Source organism: Solenopsis invicta, chromosome 7 (assembly GCF_016802725.1).
Source record: "Solenopsis invicta isolate M01_SB chromosome 7, UNIL_Sinv_3.0, whole genome shotgun sequence".
NCBI classification, from domain to species: domain Eukaryota; kingdom Metazoa; phylum Arthropoda; class Insecta; order Hymenoptera; family Formicidae; genus Solenopsis; species Solenopsis invicta.
In genome coordinates, this window is record NC_052670.1 from 10,879,153 (window position 1) to 10,899,288 (window position 20,136).

Sequence of the window (20,136 nt, forward strand, 5' to 3'; positions counted from 1 at the left end):
TTGAGTCTGCTGAATGCAGCCATTTCAACGTTGGTCACTCTGCGCGCGCCATTGTCGCCTTCCGGTCCGGCTCGCATGCCTCCTTGTATTCTCTTCCGGTAAGGTGGCAAGATGACGGGCTTCAGCGAGAAGGTTTGTCTCCAAAGATTTGTTATTTCAGACGGCTAAAGTAATTCTTGTGCGATACATATACGTGATTGCGATCACCCGGCGTGCGGAGTAACACGCGGAGTTCCTTAATGTCTATCGAAGATTCGTTATTGCCGGAAAAAGAAGGTAGCTTTGCCAACACACGTCACGCACGTGGCTGTGATAGCATTCGGTGTCGATCGTATTTTTCACGCGAAAATTGGAGCACTTTGAGCGGCACAAATTTCAGACGCTTTAATTCTTGTTGTGATTTATTTCGCGCATTAAAATGGGCGTTATATATGTTGCGAGTCTTGTGATCGCGTATACCAGCTTTTATGAGTGTGGCTATATAAGCTGGAATCACGTATACGTACTGTATAAAACGGTCAATTTTTAATCCCTGAAGTCTAGTCTCATTTATCTCCAATTAGCTTGATCGGTTAAATTTATGAATTACTAACTGCAAAATCTAAAACTAGTCTCTAACCTAATTTTTTTAATTATTTTAATTATAAAATATAGGTTAGAGATTAATATTAAAATTAAATTTAATTATTGTGATTAAAAAATTATTTAATTATTAATTGAAAGTATTGTATTTTACATAAATTGGAATTTGCAGAAAATTGACAAAGAAAATTAAAATGACAAAACCTATTTTAAGTTATGCATTTAGTTATTTTTATGTCCATTTTCTTTAATGTAGCTTAACTTTAATTTAGGCTTATCTTACTCATTATATTCTTTTAGTTTCTAAGAATTAGGAAACTATAAAGAGTAAGTTAAACTGAGAAAGTTAATCTGTATTGGTGAAGAGGATGTTAGATTTAATCGACTGATCAAGCTAATTGAAGATGACGAGATGCTGAATATTGCAAATGATTTACCTGTGAAACTTACCTACATTATTTGATAATGTAATGAAAAAAAATTCTTTTTATGATGCTGAGATTGCACTTGCTGTGTTATGATGCAGCAAAAGCAAAGGTGGATATTAAATGGAAGTTATTATTTCAGCCAATTTTAATAGATGGCCGTGGCCATCTACTTGGACGGTTGGCTGCTATTGTTGCCAAGACCATCTTGCAAGGCAACAAGGTTATTGTCGTACGCAGCGAACAACTGAATATTAGTGGTAACTTCTTCAGGTTTGTAAAGTCATCATTTTGCAATATTTTAAATACTTAAAATCTATAATAATAAACTCTTAAAATTAATATTTACTGTTTTATTACATGATAAGAATAAATAATAGCATCTATTACTAACATATTATTTTATTATTTTTTTATTGTGTAAGAAAATATTGCATGCATAACTGCATAATTCATATTATCTAATAGTAAATAATGATGGTAAGGTAATTTGCGTCTGAAATTAGTCTGCTTGACTTTTATGATGGAATTTTAAACTGAATTATAAAATCTTATTTAATCTTACAGTAATATCAAAGTAATACAAATACTAACGTACATTTTTTTTTTATTTCCAGGAACAAGTTGAAGTTTATGTCTTTTCTGCGTAAGAGGTGTAATGTAAATCCTGCACGAGGTCCGTTCCACTTCCGAGCGCCAAGCAAGATCTTTTGGAAAACAGTTCGTGGTACGTACAGTTGAGATCATATTGCTGCTATGTGGAATAAGAATATTGCTAATGATTACATTTACCTACATTATTTGATCATGTAATGAAAAAGTACTTTATATGATGCCCAGAGCTGCATATCTTATGGTATAGTAAATGCTAAGAGAGCTGTTAAAAAGAAGACTATTGATGTCTTTACAGGTATGATCCCTCACAAGACACAAAGAGGCAAGGATGCTCTCAGGCGACTAAAGGTTTACGAAGGTTGTCCACCACCATACGACCGCAGGAAGCGTGTTGTTGTACCTGGTGCTATGAGAGTGATGTGTCTCAAACCAGGCAGAAAAGTAAGACATAATATATATTTAAATAAGCTTGAACTGATCTTGGATTTTATTCCTATTTATTGAGAAAACACAATGATGGTTTGGTAATTTGCGTCTGAAGTTGGTCTGTTTGACTTTTGTGATGTCATATTAAACTGAGTTGTTAAATTTGATACGAAATAGTCTTGTCGCAATATCGAGGCAAAATCTGATACTAATACAAATTTTATTTTTAGTACTGTCACGTGGGCAGATTGTCTCATGAAGTTGGATGGAAGTACAAGGACGTGGTTCGCACGTTGGAGAACAAGAGACGTGTAAGAGCCATCCTCGAAGTTCAAAAGAGGAATAAACTTAAGGTAATTAATTGAAACACTTCCAAAACTTTTCAATGGTCATATTTCTGGTTCACCTTTTTTCCTAAAACTGCTTTTGTAGGATATATGGAGATACTAGAGGTCTTCTAATCACTGCATTTCTTTTTTGCAGAAACTTACTAAGCAAGCTGGTGAGTCGGTTGCTAAAGCAACGGCGCCGTACACAGCGATCATCAATAATTTTGGATACAATTAAATACCTGTTACAAAAACAATAAAGTCTCTTAAACATCTTAATTCAAAGAGAGAATATTCTTTCTCACCTGCGAACTTGGAAATACGATTAAGCAATTAAGAAATGGAATTTAGCAGTCACAATAAAAATAATTTTATTAAAGTAAAAATAAATTAATATTTTTAGAGTTGATACTTTTTCATACATATGCACATAATATAAGTCTTTGTTAGCTTTCTATAGAATCTATAGTGAATACAACTGTTCCACTTCTGTCGTTATCTTCCTCGTCGTGCACTTCTTGTTCTTCATCTTCAGAGTCAGAAGAGGAAAGTAAATCGTTTGTATGTAAACGGTAATTATCGACATTTTGTGGTATGGGATCAATTCCGTGTCCTATTTGATTAGCTAGACGTTCCACTGCATGTTTTGCTTGAATTTTCTGTTAAAACATTTAAAATTAAAAATATATTTCTAACATACACACCAGTATTCTAAGAGGATACTTTTCCTGAAAAAATTAAGACAATATCAAGAATTTGTCAGGTACCTGTAATTTTTCAGTTTGTTCCTTTTGCAATTTCAAAGATTCATTCAAACTCATAACTTTGGCTGCTCCGTGAACTATGAGAGGTGGTGTAGCTGCAGTGACTTCCCAATGTTTATGTAGTTTTCTTTGTTTTTCCTTCATTGGATCATGTACATTGCTCTTTGTTGTTTTATATGGTTTAAACGGCTCCTTTTTATTTGTTTCCTGTGTTTTCTCTACTTTATCGACGATATATTTCACGTGTTCTATATCTAAAGGGTTTGTCTTGAAGGTTTCGATCTCTGCTATGTCTTCTGGCTTAATGAGACTTTCCTCAGGTGCTACGTGTACAATCTTCTTATTGTGAATACCAGTTCCTGTAGGCTATTAAAACATAACAAGTCATACGTAAATTATTTCAATTGGCGAGTGCTATTATCCATGTTTTATGCAAGATATATAAACCTGAGCTAGTATCTTCAATGGATCTTCTTCGTCGTCGCTGTCCAGCTCGACGATCTTGATTGTATCCTCGTCATCCTTATTGTACTTTCCTATCCATTCCAATTTGCTCAAGGCAGTTTTACCTTCGGACGCTATGTTAAACCTCGACAACAAGTTGGCAGCCTCTTCCACTTCATTTCTATGTTCAAGTTCCTTTAATATTTTATTGTGAAAATTTATTATTTTCTCTCCTTTGTCGGGAAGCTTCGAGATAAATTTCCTGAAAAATGTCATAGTTTAGGATTTATTAAACGTTGGGATATAATTGCCAGGGCTAGATAAAAAGTATTTTAAATATAAAATACAAAAATTGATAATCAGTATTTGAATTATAAAATACAAAATACTGATAATTTTTCGATTTGAAATACAAAATGCAACTTATATTGTGTATTTCAAATCAAAATTACCAGTATTCTGTATTTTATAATTCAAGTACTAAGATTACTAAAATTTTGTATTTTATATTTGAAATATTTTTTGTTCAGCCCTGACAACAGTTTACGCCCTACCTACTTATTGGCAAGAATTTTTTTCTGCCTTTCTAAGAGCTCTTCTAATTGAAACTTCTGCATCTTGCCTAAATTATCGATGTAGCCTTGGCTTTCCTTCTTCGAAGGGACCACATCGCCAGGTATCTTTCTCGTGGACATGTCTTTTGTTACCCAACAAGTTTCTAAAAGCGAGACGTCGCTTTGAATAACAATGCGTTATATTACAAAAACTGTACCTCCTCAACAATTGTACGTGTGTGTTTCGAATCTTTTGCAAAATTGAAGAAGAAACTGGAGAAATTGGAGTTCAAATAAATTTGCAGTGCAACGTGATGCTAAAAATCGACGCAACAAAATCACAATATAAACAATAAATGGCATAACAATGTCATCGCGAACAGGCACGGTTCTCAAAACGACCGGCCTTCGAAAGCATCTCAAACGGAATACTGCGTCTTGTCTTGCTCTATTCGAGTGAAATAAGCGAACGACAGTCGTTCCCAGCAGCTGTTACCGCGTTGCACTTTCTGCACCTAAAACGAGGTAGACGCATAATTGGACGTCGGAGAGACAGGAAGAATCAAAGAAAAAGAAAAGGCGAAGTACTGGAGAATGACGAGCATCGCGACGATACGATATATCGAGAAATCCGTTTTTCTGTGAATCGATACGAAACGGCATACATCGCAAGTGGGACGTCTGTCGTTCGCGGTTGCACTTTTCCGCACTGCCCCGTTTCTCCTCTTTCTCCCTACGACACACGATCGTATACGTCTCTTGCGCTTCAAGTGCGGAAAGTGTATGTCAGCGCGGCTGTAGGGAACAGATCAGATCAAAGGACTCCCAACCTCAATGGAGCTCGAGAGTGCGTGGTAAACGATCAGTAAACGATGCTCGGCTCGTCTCCCAGACTGTTTCTGAGTCCGCGCCAGTGAAGAGTTGCCCGTGTAGTGTCCGTGTGTCCGCGCTCGCGGCGGGTTCGGTGAAACCCGGATCGGCGAGCGAAATCTGGGGGAAGGGTTCCTATGCGCTCCGGCGAGCGAGGGACGAGAAGTTATGACCGTGGGCCCGATCGGGAGCAGCGAGCTCGCGAGGCGCACTGCCAGTCCTCAGAAACGATGAACTGCAATGGGGGATCGTCCGTGGCTGGCGAGGAATGCAAGGCGGCTGCTTCCGTGGACAACAGACCGATCGTCACCTGTGAGTTTCGTGATCGTCTCCCCCGTCTCTCCGCGCCGCGCCGATAACACGGCTGTTCGTTTGGATAACGTCCATCTGTCAATCTATCAATTCCCGTGACGTTTCTCGCTTTTTCTCGTCTGCTCAAGATAACCGGAAATAAATTCGTGATTTTAAATAATACCTATCTCCGAACGCCTCTCGATTCCTCAAGTTTTTTCCCAATATGTGTTAACATTTTCTTCAGGAACACATTATGCAAATTGTTTTAGATATCTCGGTATTTTGCTTGATTCTCTTTCATCTTGGTATTAATGTCATATGAATTTCATATAGATCTGTGTGATAAAAGTATAAGGTGGACTTTGTAACAGCTTCTTATAACAAATGAATAATGCTGACTGTTACTTTGACCCACATAAATATGCTGCTTCATTCTTCAAGGCACATAAGATCATAAGATGTAATGGTTTGTGTATAGATGCCGGAGATGAAAATTTGTTTTCTACATTGGAGAAGAATATACTGCAAGCTATACCTGTGGATGCAGTGGAATGGCGCAGGTCATTTAGCAGACCAATTAAACAAGTCAAACTTGGGGCTACCTTTGTGCCATTTTCCAGGGATATTTTGCCCACTGACAAAGATTGGCATCTCATAAAGCAACCAATCTTTCATATTTATTGGACAGAATGTTCTGTAAGTCTTTAAATGTCATTCAAATTAACATCAGTTTTTTATCACATATATGACACACATATATACAGAATGTTATTTTTTTATTTATATTAAATATATTAGATAAAGTTATGAATAACGTAAAAGTAGAAGTGTTTATTTATTTGGCAATATTTGGATGTAAAATTTAGACGTTTCTAACAATTCAGCAACAGGGATTTTTTATATTATGTATTCTTATAGGATGTTGATACTTATAAGACTAGTGTCAGAGATGATATTGATGCCTGGTTAAAAATATTGAATTTATATCACATTCAAGATTGGATGATTGTATTGGTAGAAACATATGATGTAAAAAAGGCCAATAAACTATTGCCTAGGACTACTGTATTAGATAAAATACGAAGTGACTTTGCTGCCAAGAATGGTGACAGGTAATTACTTTTTATATTTTATATTGTTTATACATTATATTTATAATCTTATAAATATAATGTATAAACAATATTGTTATGCCTAATCTTGTCTTAATAGATGCTTTGCTGTAATTAATCCAATTAAATCTGAATCTCGTTCTGCGGAATCATGGAGAGGCTTAATAACTCGCATTCGTCATTTAATGTTGACTGCATATGACAGAACCTTGTCACGCTTTGAAGATATTATACGGGAGCAGAGAGAAAGGCGAAACAATCCTAATTGGAATTTCTGCCATTATTTTCTTCTACAGGTAATATAATATAATATAATGCTTGCTACATAAATTCTCATCTTTACTAAATTTTTTAATAAAGTACAAGGTTTTCTAAAATATAAAATCAAATGATAAATGAAATATGAGCTCTCAAAATGGGTTATTATATCTTGTGTTTTGTCATTTGTTATAACATTCTCAATTCTTTGATGAATTATAAAACTAGTATATTTGAGACAAGGATTAAATCTGGGATGTTTCTATTATGAATTGACTGCTCCTGTACGAAGCGACGTGTCACTCTAAATTTTCTAATATTAATCTTGGAAATTTTGATATATATACTCTTTTCCATTACAAAATTAAATTGACATTTTAGGAAGAACTGGCATTTGCGTTGCAAATGTTAGGTTTATACGATGAAGCATTGGTGCAGTATGATGAACTAGACGCTCTCTTTACACAATTTGTGCTCAATTCTAATGTAGGAGGTATTATAATCTTTTTCTAAAATCCAATTTGTATTAAAGGTGTTCATTGTATATGCAACGAAAATAAATATTGACATGCAAAGTGAAAACCTAAATGTAGATAAATTGTTCATAGATACTCCAGGATGGTTAAGTCTGTTTCAAACGCCTCTGAACAATTGGGGAGGTGTGAATTTAAATAATGGTACAAATCATCATTTAAGGTTTCTTTTGGCTGAATGTAGGGCATCTTTATTAGATCTTAGGAGTTACTTGTTTAGTAGACAATGTGCCATGCTACTTCTGCTTAATAAACCTTGGGAGGTAGGAATTTAAATTATTAATAATTAATGGTTTTGTATAATTGTTATATGTTGAAATTGTCACTGACTGTTATTTTCAACAGGTTGCACAAAGATGCTTATCGTTTGTTCATAATATATTGAGCGAGCTAAGAATCTTAGAAGTACAGAAACCCGAAGGATCTGTAGAATGTTGGTCATTCCTCTGTGCGTTAGAGGTTTTACAAGCGTGTCAACTATCCACCAACAATATCGACAACAATCAACAGTTGGACTTGTGCTCTTTACATACAGCTAGTTTATGGGCACTTGCAAGGGACAAGGTAAGTAATTTGATTTATTACATTTGATTTATGACATTGTGATTATTTATTTAATTATTATTTATTAGTATAATAAAATAATTATAATAGATGTAATTCTTGAATTATTTCTGCTTACATCTTTTTATATTTTGTATTATGTATCTTTTTTTTCTTTTTAGTTAGGAAGCTTAGGAAAATTGTGCGGTCTAATGCCGGGAAGCGAACCGACTAGTGAACAATTGCACACAGTTGTATATCTTATAGCAGGTATAGGAGATTCGGAACCTCAGGTAGAAGGCAAATTAACTCCTACGGACAAGTTAAAAGAGGCACTGTCATCTAAAGAAGCATTCAAGAAACAGTACCTAGAGCATGCAGAATTAGCTATGGGCACGTATAAACACGTCGGCCGCATTCGCTCAGCCAGATTAATTGGCAAAGAATTGGCTCGGTTCTACAGTGAACTAGGAGAAAATCAGAAAGCAGTTGCGTTTTTATCTGATGCTTTAAAAACTTATATGGATGAAGGTTGGAGTCACTTGGCTGTGCAAACACAGTTGGAGCTAGCCGAATGTTACAAACGGATGGACGACGTCGATAAATATACTAAAGTGTGCGCAGCAGTAGCTAGTGCGAGTCTTTTGCACATAACAGTACGCAATACATATTTGGAAGAAATGTTAGGGTATATGAAAATGATTTCTTCGCCTCAACCATTACTCGCGGAACTCGGATGTGCTTTTACAATACTCAGTATGGAAGCTAAAGTTATGGATAAAATAGTACAAGACTGTGTAGTTAACGTCGAAATCAGTGTACAGAGTTTGTTTCCTCGAGAAGTAAGATGCACTAGCGCTGCTATCTCTGTAGAAGAGATACAAAAGCTATCTATGCCTAATAAGAAAAAAGGATTAAAATCATCTGTTGAGCCTCCAGTACAATTGTAAGTATTGACGAATAAAATTTATATATATTTTTATTAATAAAAACTTGCCATATATCATTTTTAATATACAGCAAATTGTAGACATTAATTATATATTTTGTAATAGTGCTCATTGTATTTCTTATTTTTTATATGTTGAATTTTTGTTCAATTTTATTCTATTTCAGGTTGTCAAAGTGTACATTAGAAGATATGAAATTACTTGATCTCAGTTTATTACGTTTGCAAGTATATTCTTATTTGGATTACAAGGAAGACAGGAGTCTCGGTTCTGCCAGTGTAATTAATAAAAATATGAAGCCGCTCGTGAGACGTTCAGATAGCTCAAAACACAGAAAACCTTCAAATAACACAAAAGGTGATTTTAGCAAAGCGCTCTCCTGCAATGAATTTGTTATGAAACCTGGTGAAAATACATTTGTTTTAACAAGACGAGTGAATCAACCGGGTTTGTACAAAGTTAGCCAATTATCATTGGTGATAGAAGAAAAATTAGAGTTTTTATCACCTGTACTGAATCCACGATTATGCTATGAAGTAGCAAAGACGCAGCCAACAATATCCGTAAATTGTGGCAGAGATTTATTGGCGGGTCTTACTCAAGATATTGAATTAGTTATTTCGAGCGGAAGTACAAAGATAACCGAAGAAATGAAATTAAAATTACGTACATCACGCGGATTGACCGTGCAATCGCAAAGTGTTGAAAAAGTAATGGTGAAGGAGTTAGAGATACCACTGCCAACGTGCGAACCGTTTCAAACCATAAGAATACAGTTAAAGATTTTAGCTGAATTACCACCAAAGAAGGATGCTTCATCTATGGAACACAAAGTATTTAACACTTGTATTTCATATTATTTCTTTTCGTCCGATAAGTATTATAATTTAACATCTCTTTTTTTCAGTTGAATATACAATGTCCATGGGATTCAGAAGAAAGCATACCTTTGCATTTTGGCCCACCATTAATGTCAAGTATGAAACTTCATACAGCAAAACAAAGAAAATTTATTCAAATAGTCGTGACTGGTTTGACAAGTCAACTTCTACAATTAACTGAGCCTGAACTAATGACAATTTCATCGATAGACGTTAACTTTAAAAGTTTAAATCCTGTCGCGGGTCAGAAATTAGTGATAGGTAATGGAATGAATGTTTCTTTTATGTGGGAACTTGAGATTGGAAAAGACGAAAAATCCACGATACCAATAAAGACTGACTTTCGTGTAAAATATATATCAGTTAATGATACTGAAGAATTAAATAATACACATGTTGACGATGATCCACTACACATACATAATTTAGAAAGAATTGAAAAGGCATGTAGTGTTTACAGATGCAACTTTGATATTACAGATTATGTGGTAAGAACAACTACTCATTATTTTAATTGATGTTTATATAATTACATATATAGTTATTTAAATATTTTATTTATTTTTAAATAAGAAGTCACGGATTAATGGTAACTTATAATAATGCAGTATTTAGTATTACTTGTAAAAACTTTCATTGTGCATTTTGGGATGCGTTCAAGAATTACGCCTAGATAACTTTAGGCTATAATTTACGTTATTTACATTATAGATAAAAAGTACTAAAAGTACATCAGAATTATCAAGATGTAATTTTTGAACGCGCCAATTTTTGAATATATTAGTAGTATACAAAGTTAACTTGTTTGTATCGATACTTTCCAGACTTTATTCACAGTATCTTCGAAAGTTGAAACGAGTGGTGGTGGAGGAGAGTTTTGTCGTGCTGGTAGTATGTGCCACTTGTGTCTTACAGTGATGCGTATGCCTAATGTTAGTCCAAATCCTCCACCACAATTAATGTACGAAGTTCTGGCGGACCAAACTATGTGGGCAGTGTGTGGTCGGACAGCGGGCATTGTATCGTTAGAAATAGTAGAGAAACAAAGCGTTACATTAGACGTGATGCCTCTGACAAGTGGTTATTTACCTCTCCCTGTTGTTAGATTATCTCGATATATACCCGCAACAGAATCGAAAAATGGTAAGTATTTTACATAATGTGTCTATATATATGTTATTTAATTTGTGAACAAGTTTATCAAATTTTTATTGAAAATATTTACTATAATTTAAAAGAAACAGATATTACGTTTGTTTCTAAATTGTATGACTTTCTGTAATTGTTTTGTTTTTTCTATTTTAAGATATCGTCCGTAATAAAAATGATTTAGGATCTGGTCCTCGATTAGAGCCATTTAGTCCGGGACAAGTGTATAATGCCAGTAAAGCACAACAGGTGCATGTTCTACCAGCAGCTCCATCAGAATCGAATTAAAGATGTATAAATTGTTGTTAAAGATATGTACATCACGTTCTTTGATATTGTGTAACAAATCATAAACACCTTTATTTAGAAAGATTGAGAAAATAATCGCAAGTTGTTTTTTTTGTATTAAAGTGAACAGTTATGTAAATATTTTGTATTAAATTTATATAGTAGATAAAAAAATTTATGTTATATCATATAAATTCATATGTTAAAATAAGAAACTCGGCGTTAAATACAATAGTCTAATATTTATTTATTTCTGTAAGATTTACAAGTTTATTTTAGTTCTCCATTACCAAAGCTATATTCATCTTTCAAAAAACTTGAATGTTTTGATTAATAATTATGTTAATGATGCCATAAAGTTTTTATTTAAAAATTACGTATTCTAAAGTTTCTAGTTTTTATCGAAGTATATATTTTGTATTGAAACATTGTGTTTAATATACATAATTATTATATTTTATAGTTGAGTTTATATTTCACTAGAAAGCAATTATATTATTGCAATAATATTAGACATTGTATATTGAAAAAATCTGGAAAATGTTCTACTTCTCAATGATTTTTAATAACTCAAGTATGATAAATATTGAGGAAACTCACTATGTGTCCTAAATTATGTACTTATATATTTTTGTCATATTATATTATACATACGATATTTTTTTCATTTATTTTTTTTCTATTTCACATTCATTTACAATTTATTACTGTATACGAAACTTATTTGCTATCTCTTGTTTTTGTCTAAAATATTTTAATATTTTCTACCATCTTAATTTTATAAGAAGGATGATAATATAAGAATTTTTCTTATATATAAAACACAATATATGTAAAATTTGTACAAATATTTGTTAGTAATATACTCATAAGCTTGTGAATAAATGTTACATATTTTTACTATATTAAATTGTAACATATATATAGATATATAGTAGTAATCCTTATGGACATAAGTTTGATACGTAAACTAGGAATTTAGTGCTGTGTAAAAATATATATTGTGTTCGTTCAATAATATTTATATTTCAATTTAGAAAATACACCTGTAGAGAAAGAACAATATACATCACATTTGTTATCGTTTATTCATGAAAACTGGAAATACTGTCAGATCAATATTTCTTACGTTGCCATGTTTTCTAGAATATTATGATATTATATATGTATAATTTTTTAATTCATAAATGTAAGATAATTACAAAATACTCTTGATTATTTACGATTAAATTGCAAATATCTTATAATTTTATACTGTTTATTATTTTAGTTTTTTGGTAGAAAGTATTTCTATTAAGTATTAAGTAGCATAATACTATTCTAATAAGTAGCATTTATACTATTATAGTTATTATATTTTGCATATCTATTTTTATTATGTTTGTTGATCTTATGCCTAAGATATGTATATTCAAATTGTTATGTAATAATGATATAATAATTTTGGTGGTAATGTTATACCAAATATTTGTATACAGGATGCTTGTTAAGTATTCTAAATGATTTTAAGATGTGATTCCTCATTCTAATTTAACAATAAGACAAAAACTTATGATCTGAACGTATAAGAGAATTAATTAATCAGAATCCTTTATTTTCCTTCCCAGAATAGAAATGAAAGACTCTATTTGGTTAATTCTCTTATACATAATGCATTATGTGTTATACAAAAATCTGTGCTCTGACCTTTAGTTTCGAAGATACATATCAAGTTAAAGAGAAAAAATGTTAGTTTTTTTCAAACATTTCAAAAACCACTTGAGTTTTTTTGATAAATTTTTGTATATGTTTGAAGAACATAACTCAACTGGTTTTTGAAATTTTTTCTCCTCAACTTTGACGTTCTATATCTTTGAAATTAATCCGTTTTGGATATATGGCTATATAAAGTTTTCGAATTAGTGTGAGGGACTTTAAAAGCTCTTTTAGAGTCCTTAAGGATCACCCTGTATATAAAAATGGAGATGCATAGTTAATAAAATATATTTTAATTAAGTATTTTATTGCATATTCTAGTTATATATTCTAGTAAATGAAACATGTTATTATTATTTGTATAAAACTATTCTTATGTTCTTAAAACATTGCAAGATTCCAGAAGTATAAATTAACTTATATAAAATATATTTTTTTCTTATATTTTAAATGTTTTTGAAAAATTTAGTTATTCAATCAGTGTAATGTTTCTCAAGTTGTAATTTAGTTTGTGCAAAAAAAAAGAACTTGTAACATTCAAAATTACGATGTCCTGAGTTAATTAAGGCTCAAAATTAAGCTGTAGTACATATTTCAAAAATAAATATACGCCAAAAATGTTATTATGTCTATACAAACAAATATAAATATATGTATAGTATAATAATGTATTTTAGTATTTTCTTTTTTGGTAAGCAATAAATAAGTTATATTTGTATTTATTTTGTAGAATGAATGTGGTAATACAATCTTGGTATTTCATAATCAACCTGTAATAGTTTTTCAAATTCACGAAAAAAAAAACATTTTGCATAAAATTTGTTCTCAAACGGAATATAATTTACGTTTGATACGAATTATATTTAATTTACGTTTAGAATATATATTCTATCAACTATGTATAATTATTACCAAAAGTTACGTAACTATGTTATATAAATAACGTTGATAATTTAAATGGCATTTTATATATAATTATAATTGTGATAAAGTATACTGTATATAGATTTTGTTATTTTTAATATCAATAGATGAAATAAAGTCATATATCAATACGTTAATAGTTAATAGATAGAGTTATTAAGATAGTTAAGTGGAATTCAATATTGGCTTTGTATTTCAAATTTTTGTTATACAACGTATGCTTTATGTATTACTTCAGTATATTTCAACAAGTATGTGTTATTCACATAAAACTAATAAGATTGTATCTTGTTACGAGATTTTTCTAAATAAAACTGCATTATATTGCAAGCCAGAAAATATTACATACAATAATTTTTATTTTTTATGATATGCAGAGAGAATAAATTGTAAATAAGATTTGTACAGTAAATATGTCAGCAATGAAAATTAATACATAACAAACGTTTTACTTAACTGTGACATATATGACATATATGAAATAATTAAGCAATATCTAAGTTACATTGATACATTTTTGGTAGAAATAATTTTTACAGTTACGGTCATTATAAGGTTGTAATAATAATACTGAATATAATTCCATGATGTAGAGTAATAATCTTGTATACAAATTTTTCATCGTTATCACTAAAGGAAGTTGTGGGTGTAAAAGTTGAACCACCTCTCTGTCGACAAAGATATAGATTATCATGTTTAATTGTATCAAGTCACGTCACAACATACATTTCCTTTCATTCATATCTTGCATTTTCAAATAAAATTTTTCAACAAATTTTATGTTCAATATTTAAGTGGTGGTTGCTGTGTCAAGAGTAAGCCAAATCTTCTTTTCATCGTAATCCTTTCTCTCGAATATTTGTCTTCTACAGAAAATCGAGCTATAAAAATATTTAATATTAATTCTTTGCACTTATTCCATGTAAAGAATCTGCACAAAGTAAACATATATAAACAACAATGTACCTGGATGTGCAGACAAGGTCGGCTTTCCATTAGGGTCCATTTTCTACAAAAATTTGGCAAGTATTAAAAAAAAGTAGGTACAAGAAATCTGAAAAGATTTTATCACAAAAAAAGGGCATAGTAACTTGATTTGCAAGTTATGATAATGTATAATTACTAAATTAAAAAAATAAGATTACAAAAATATTTCATTATGTTGTCAGTATAATATAATATATATTGCAATAATTGTTAAGGTATTGTGTAACATATTCTATTCCATATTACGCTGCAGTATATTACTTGTAAAGTATACACTCGGTTTCCCTTGTCATCCAGGTAATACATGAGGTACATCTTGTGATTCAATATCTGTCTTCAGATACTGTATGTATTGATACTACTGATCAGTACGTAGTCAAATGAAGCTGCACGTGGACTGCACGTTTTCCTTCTTTAGGTATCAATTCTCGAACAGAATTTAATTTAGCTAGAGAAATAAATTCAGACTTTTTTTATTCAAAGTTGGCGCATTGAAAAATATAACACTACGAAAACACAAAGGTTAACTGCATCAATACTCAAATAATTTTGGAGCAAAACGTGTTCAATCCTATTTACGCCTCAACCAGTGCGACTCTTTCGGAAATTAGTCGAAGTAAAACCAAAATGCCGTTTGAAGGCGCTGAACGCACTGCACGTTGCATTGATGTTTTTACATATAGAACGGAATACCTGTTAATAGAAACGACGAACCAATCATCTCTCTGTTTTTTTCCAGAGAAGTGTTTGATTGGCTGTCGCTTCTTACCACGTGGGTGCGTTTAAAAAGACCGCTATTAGCGCTATTTATGTTTTTATCATTCATTAGATATAAATAAGGATTTATTTCAATAAAATTTTCTTATTTTGTACTGTTTTCTCTTCAATCTTGAAAATTATGTTCTTTTCTATCTTTGAAATTATATGTTCCGTTCTATTGAAATTTTTTAAAATTAAATATATAGGATAAGTTTTTAATTCATCGATCGCGATTGATTAATTGCATTATGCGTAAACGCAGCTTTTACAAAATAAAGTTACATTTGTGCATAATGCGATTGATCAATTGATGAATTAAAAAATTCGCCCATACATTCAACTTGAATTAAAGTAGAATATTAATCAAATCGATTCATTACAGTTTACAAATTGATCCACCAACTAAACTAATCCACTAATCTTTTTTTTAAACTTAAAGATGGATTGCTTTTCTGCTAAAAAAAAATTGCACAAACAGACACTCAAAAGATCACATGCAGAAGATCAGACTTGTATGTATATAAATACTATATCATAGTTGAATAGTAACTAATTAAAAAGTTAAAAAATTCATAACTTTTAAATTGACTTAATTTTTAATGATTTAATTTTTAACTTTAACTAGTTAAGTAGTATTTGTTGAAACACATAAATTTCAATTTATTAACGTTTTTTCTAAGTTAAAACTTTAACTATGTAAGAAAAAAGAATTATAAAAGAAAAAATATATTTCCACATAAAAAACAATTCTAATTTGTTTTTTTATTATTAATTTATTATTAATCTATATTTCTTTATTTTTTCATATAAACTTAATTTATAAATAAAATATTAAATTTCAAACGTATACAATAATTAGGCTTATGACTCATGCAGAATGTTTTTGCAAATGAATAATAATAATATAACATATATATGTATAATTAAAAACAATGAAATTTGAATAATAATAATATAACATATATATGTATAATTAAAAACAATCAAATTTGTTTAATGATTGACACTATAATTGTTTTGAATAATTAAATTTTAAAACTTATGAAATGCAAATTTAATACGAATAATGCTTTTCAAAATAACTTAGTTTAACGTAAATTAATATAATTTTAACGTAACTTTTAACTAGCTTCCGTTCAAGTAACTTTTAAAATAACTGAATTAATTTTATAAGCTATTAACATTAACTTAATTTATGTGGAAATATATTTTTTCTTTTATAATTCTTTTTTCTTATATAGATAAAGTTTTAACTTAGAAAAAACGTTAATAAATTGAAATTTATGTGTTTCAAAAAATACTATTTAACTAGTTAAAAAAATATATTAACTTACAAAATCCTGCTTATTACCATATTTATTATCGGGTCTTATGCCGCGTGACAGATTGCCGGGCGTCGTGGACGTAGGTGCGATGACGCTCGCCGGTGATTAGCCGAGAAGCATCCACGATGAGATGCACCGGTCGCTGCAACCGCGAGTGCTGAGCGTGTAGGCGCGCTGATTGACAATTCCTCCTCGTGGCGAGGAGTTGACGTACACACGCGTGCACGCGCTCCGGACGCGACGGGAGCTAGTGTCCGGATAGCCAGTGTCACTTCCGCTCACCAAATTGCTGTCAGTGCTCGTTCGCCGGTTTATCGTCCGCGACGCCCGGTGTGCGAATATTCGTCGAGAAACGAGAAACGAAAACTTTTTCCCGAAACGAAAATTCATGTCACGTGGCAGTCCTCGAGGTGCGTTCTCGAACAATTGTCCATACAGAAAATCCTGTCGATTAGGTGCGAGGATGATGCGTTCTTCGCGTCGCGAGTGATGCGATTTCGCGGGAGTGTGAATCGTGACGATGAGGCGTGAATTATTGGGATGTTGAACGCGCGAAAAACGGCAGAGCTCGCGCTGTCATCCGCGAATCGTCGATGATGCTCAGCTTTGTTTCCGTTAATGATTACACAATGGGAAACGCGTAATCGTCCGCAATGTATGCGAATGTGGACAGGTGGAGGTCATCTGTTCACGTAACAAACCGCACACGAGGCTAGCGTTGTTTTGGCTTCGTTCAATGCATTTCAAGCGTAGTCGTCGATTGTTTGCGGGAAAAATTTCTTTGACTAATTACAGAATTCAGTATACCTACTTCGAATTGTAAATAATTTTATAAAATAGTAGTTAAATATCAACAGGGTTCGGTAAATTAATATATTTTTTTAACTAACTTAAAAGCTTATAAAATTAATTTAGTTACGTGAACGTGTAAAAATTATGTGAACAAAAAATTAACTCAATTAAAAGTTACGTTAAGATTAAATTAAGTTAAATTAAAAGTTAATTGTGAAAAGTATTATTCATATTAAATTAAAAATTCGTAACTTAAAATCAAATTACTCAAAAGCAATTATAATATAGATCGTCAAACAAATTTAATATTTTATTTGTAAATTAAGTTTATATAAAATAACAAAAAAATATTTATGTGAAAAAATATATTTTTTTCTTGTACATAGGTAAATTTTTAACTTTTTAATAATTTAATTTAGTAAATTAAATGTGTGTTAAAAAAATTTGTGTGTGTGTTTTAAAAATAATTAATTAAAGATAAAAATTGAATCATTTAAAATTAACTAAATTAAAAGTTGACTTTTTAATTTTTTAATTAACTTTTTAATTAGTTACTACCCAACCCTCCTAAATACGTAGGGATAAAAAAGAAATCCATACGCGCTGAAGAAACTTTTATAGAAAATAACAATATATTAATAAGTCTTTAAAATGTTAATACACATCAATGCTTTGCAATTTAAATTTTGCAACGGAAACATTTGAGTTTAAAGTAATTAACAAATTTCTGTTTCAATCAAAGAATGCACATGATTAATAGTGTATTAATATAATTTTTATTTGTATTATTTAATTAAAACTAGATTAAATTTTAATTAAAATTCCGGCGGAAAAAATTCTACAAAATTCTACATAAATTTAAGAAATGCTATAAAAATTGTAGAATTGAAACATTTTTCTAAATTTTTGTAAATTTTTATAGTACGAAGTTTCTGTGATTTCTATGAATTTTTTGGTGAAACTTTGTCCAACTACAATGAGCTGCAACACATTCTACATTTCTGTATTTCTAAATAGTTTATTTTGTCGAAAAAAGTTTCTATGGATAAGTACAAAGTTTTATTAAAAATAGAAATTATTACTTTTTCTCTGTAGAATATTTATTTTTTTGTAAATATATTCATTTTTTTAGAAACATGTCTTTGATTACTAAAATTAACAGATGCGTTTAACTTTAGCATTTTTTTGTAAAATTTTGCAGCATTTCTCGTGTGGAATTTTTTCTACAAAAGAAAATATTTAAAGTAATAAATTCAAGCGTGGACAATCGTTTTAAAGAAATTTTTAAAATTAAAATTATAATTAAAGTCTAAAGCTTCCACTGTAATTTCAAGTATATGACGAAAAAACGGCTTAAACTCAAAAGCAAAGTTAAATTAATTGCTTTAATGTTTAGAGTCGACACAAAGTAAGATTCGAGTTAGATAAAATCGTAAATATTTTCGTGATAATTGAAAGATTACGGATTACTGCTACCGATGGAAGTAGTGCTCCGCTCGTTCGTATTATCAGCTGACTCTGGTAAAAAATAATCACGTCGATACCAACCGTCGCGGCTTTAAATCTGCCTCATGCTACTAATCTCATTCAGTCTAGTGGCTAGAATCGATCACAAATCGCGCGACACTTCGCGAGTTTTAATTGCTGGATTATCGACTATTTACGCGGTCGCTCGCGGTCGGTTTCAGATGCAGCGAAGGAAAATTCGTTGGATTATTCAAGTACCAGAAGAACCGCAGCATGTCGAGACCGTCGAGAAGCAAATTTTAAGCACGAAAGGTAAGAGATTTCAAATAAGACAAAATTCCTAGCACTAGACTGTCTAGACGGGAATTAACCTTTCGAAGACCTTTCGAATATCATTCTAAAAAATTTAAAAGTTTTATATTATTTAATTATACACGAGTTTAATTGTAAAAAAATTGAATCTGTGTAGAAATCGCGCAATTCACTTATGCAGTATAAACGCAATTTATTGCTATTTAATTTAATTTTAATGTAATATTTCATACGTGTGGAATAAATATTCTTGATGTTCATATAGTTAATGTTCTACTGCTGCGTAAAGTTGAAAATCATGTTTGTATTTTGGATGCAGCTTTGATTTGCGTGTTGGGTAATAACGTTCAATACGATTGTCTGGTTGTAAATTTAGCAATGGCTTCACTGAAAACGTTTACTTGTAAAATACGGTGTGTAAAACCGAAGAATTCCTTCACAAAAGTTTGACATAAATATATATAATTTATCACGTATATAAATAAACATTCTCCATGCCGAAGCCTTTGCCTCCACACGTTTCATGAAGTTTTATTGAACAAAACTCTCGAGTATAGATATCTTAAATCAAATTTAGGCTGATAAAGGAAGGTCGCGACATGAAAACATAGTAGTATACCAATCAGACTGATTTTCAATTCGGTTCTTCCTCTTCTATTAAACTGTCACCAGTGGAATCTTGTATACGGAAGGTTGAAAAATTTAAAACACAATCAGACTATTAGAATCCGACAGAGTTCTACTTTGTACCTGTCTATGATTCACGGTGAGAAAAACAAACACGCCATTGTTTCGCATGAATATTTTCTAGATGATTTGTTTAAATTTAAGGATATTCACCGTTTCTATTAAAATGTG

At 31.2% G+C, this 20,136-nt stretch overlaps 5 protein-coding genes across 14 annotated transcripts in view; 3 read left to right on the forward strand and 2 right to left on the reverse strand.

The window, feature by feature from the left end:
• Positions 1-2,656, forward strand: LOC105202405 (60S ribosomal protein L13a). The gene is made up of 6 exons (XM_011170902.2): positions 1-132; positions 1,150-1,280; positions 1,625-1,734; positions 1,918-2,063; positions 2,279-2,401; positions 2,532-2,656. Exons 1-6 carry the CDS (start codon positions 112-114, stop codon positions 2,613-2,615), a joined length of 615 nt encoding a protein of 204 aa, XP_011169204.1. The 5' UTR covers positions 1-111; the 3' UTR covers positions 2,616-2,656.
• A 67-nt stretch (positions 2,657-2,723) lies between these two features.
• Positions 2,724-5,096, reverse strand: LOC105202404 (DNA-directed RNA polymerase II subunit GRINL1A). 2 transcript variants are annotated; one of them, XM_011170901.3, is made up of 5 exons: positions 4,970-5,096; positions 4,144-4,303; positions 3,589-3,847; positions 3,145-3,507; positions 2,724-3,036 (listed from the first exon to the last, which is right to left on the reverse strand). In XM_011170901.3, exons 2-5 carry the CDS (start codon positions 4,278-4,280, stop codon positions 2,824-2,826), a joined length of 972 nt encoding a protein of 323 aa, XP_011169203.1. In that variant the 5' UTR covers positions 4,281-4,303; positions 4,970-5,096; the 3' UTR covers positions 2,724-2,823. The 2 variants fall into 2 exon arrangements, with proteins under 2 accessions (XP_011169203.1, XP_025989911.1); XM_026134126.2 differs by lacking the exon at positions 4,970-5,096 and adding an exon at positions 4,728-4,855 and having other exon boundaries at positions 4,144-4,654.
• A 17-nt stretch (positions 5,097-5,113) lies between these two features.
• LOC105202403 (trafficking protein particle complex subunit 10) lies at positions 5,114-13,516 on the forward strand. The gene is made up of 12 exons (XM_011170900.3): positions 5,114-5,321; positions 5,782-5,999; positions 6,222-6,415; positions 6,516-6,711; positions 7,055-7,166; positions 7,282-7,469; positions 7,552-7,770; positions 7,932-8,695; positions 8,866-9,532; positions 9,607-10,068; positions 10,405-10,723; positions 10,887-13,516. Exons 1-12 carry the CDS (start codon positions 5,147-5,149, stop codon positions 11,015-11,017), a joined length of 3,645 nt encoding a protein of 1,214 aa, XP_011169202.2. The 5' UTR covers positions 5,114-5,146; the 3' UTR covers positions 11,018-13,516.
• A 785-nt stretch (positions 13,517-14,301) lies between these two features.
• Positions 14,302-15,259, reverse strand: LOC105202406 (H/ACA ribonucleoprotein complex subunit 3). Its single transcript, XM_011170904.3, has 4 exons — positions 15,163-15,259; positions 14,885-15,071; positions 14,603-14,645; positions 14,302-14,517 (listed from the first exon to the last, which is right to left on the reverse strand). Exons 2-4 carry the CDS (start codon positions 14,936-14,938, stop codon positions 14,420-14,422), a joined length of 195 nt encoding a protein of 64 aa, XP_011169206.1. The 5' UTR covers positions 14,939-15,071; positions 15,163-15,259; the 3' UTR covers positions 14,302-14,419.
• Positions 15,260-16,871: 1,612 nt separating this feature from the next.
• Positions 16,872-20,136, forward strand: part of LOC105202434 (dystrophin, isoforms A/C/F/G/H) — a 508,516-nt gene continuing 505,251 nt past the window's right edge. For 6 of the 9 annotated variants that reach the window (XM_039451745.1, XM_039451744.1, XM_039451746.1 and 3 more), the window contains exon 1: positions 19,088-19,278. In XM_039451745.1, the coding sequence (XP_039307679.1) occupies positions 19,188-19,278 (91 nt within the window). In that variant the 5' untranslated portion in view covers positions 19,088-19,187. Of the gene's footprint in view, positions 17,118-19,087; positions 19,279-20,136 lie in introns of those variants that run through there. The other 3 variants (XM_039451747.1, XM_026134125.2, XM_039451751.1) reach the window with 3 other exon arrangements.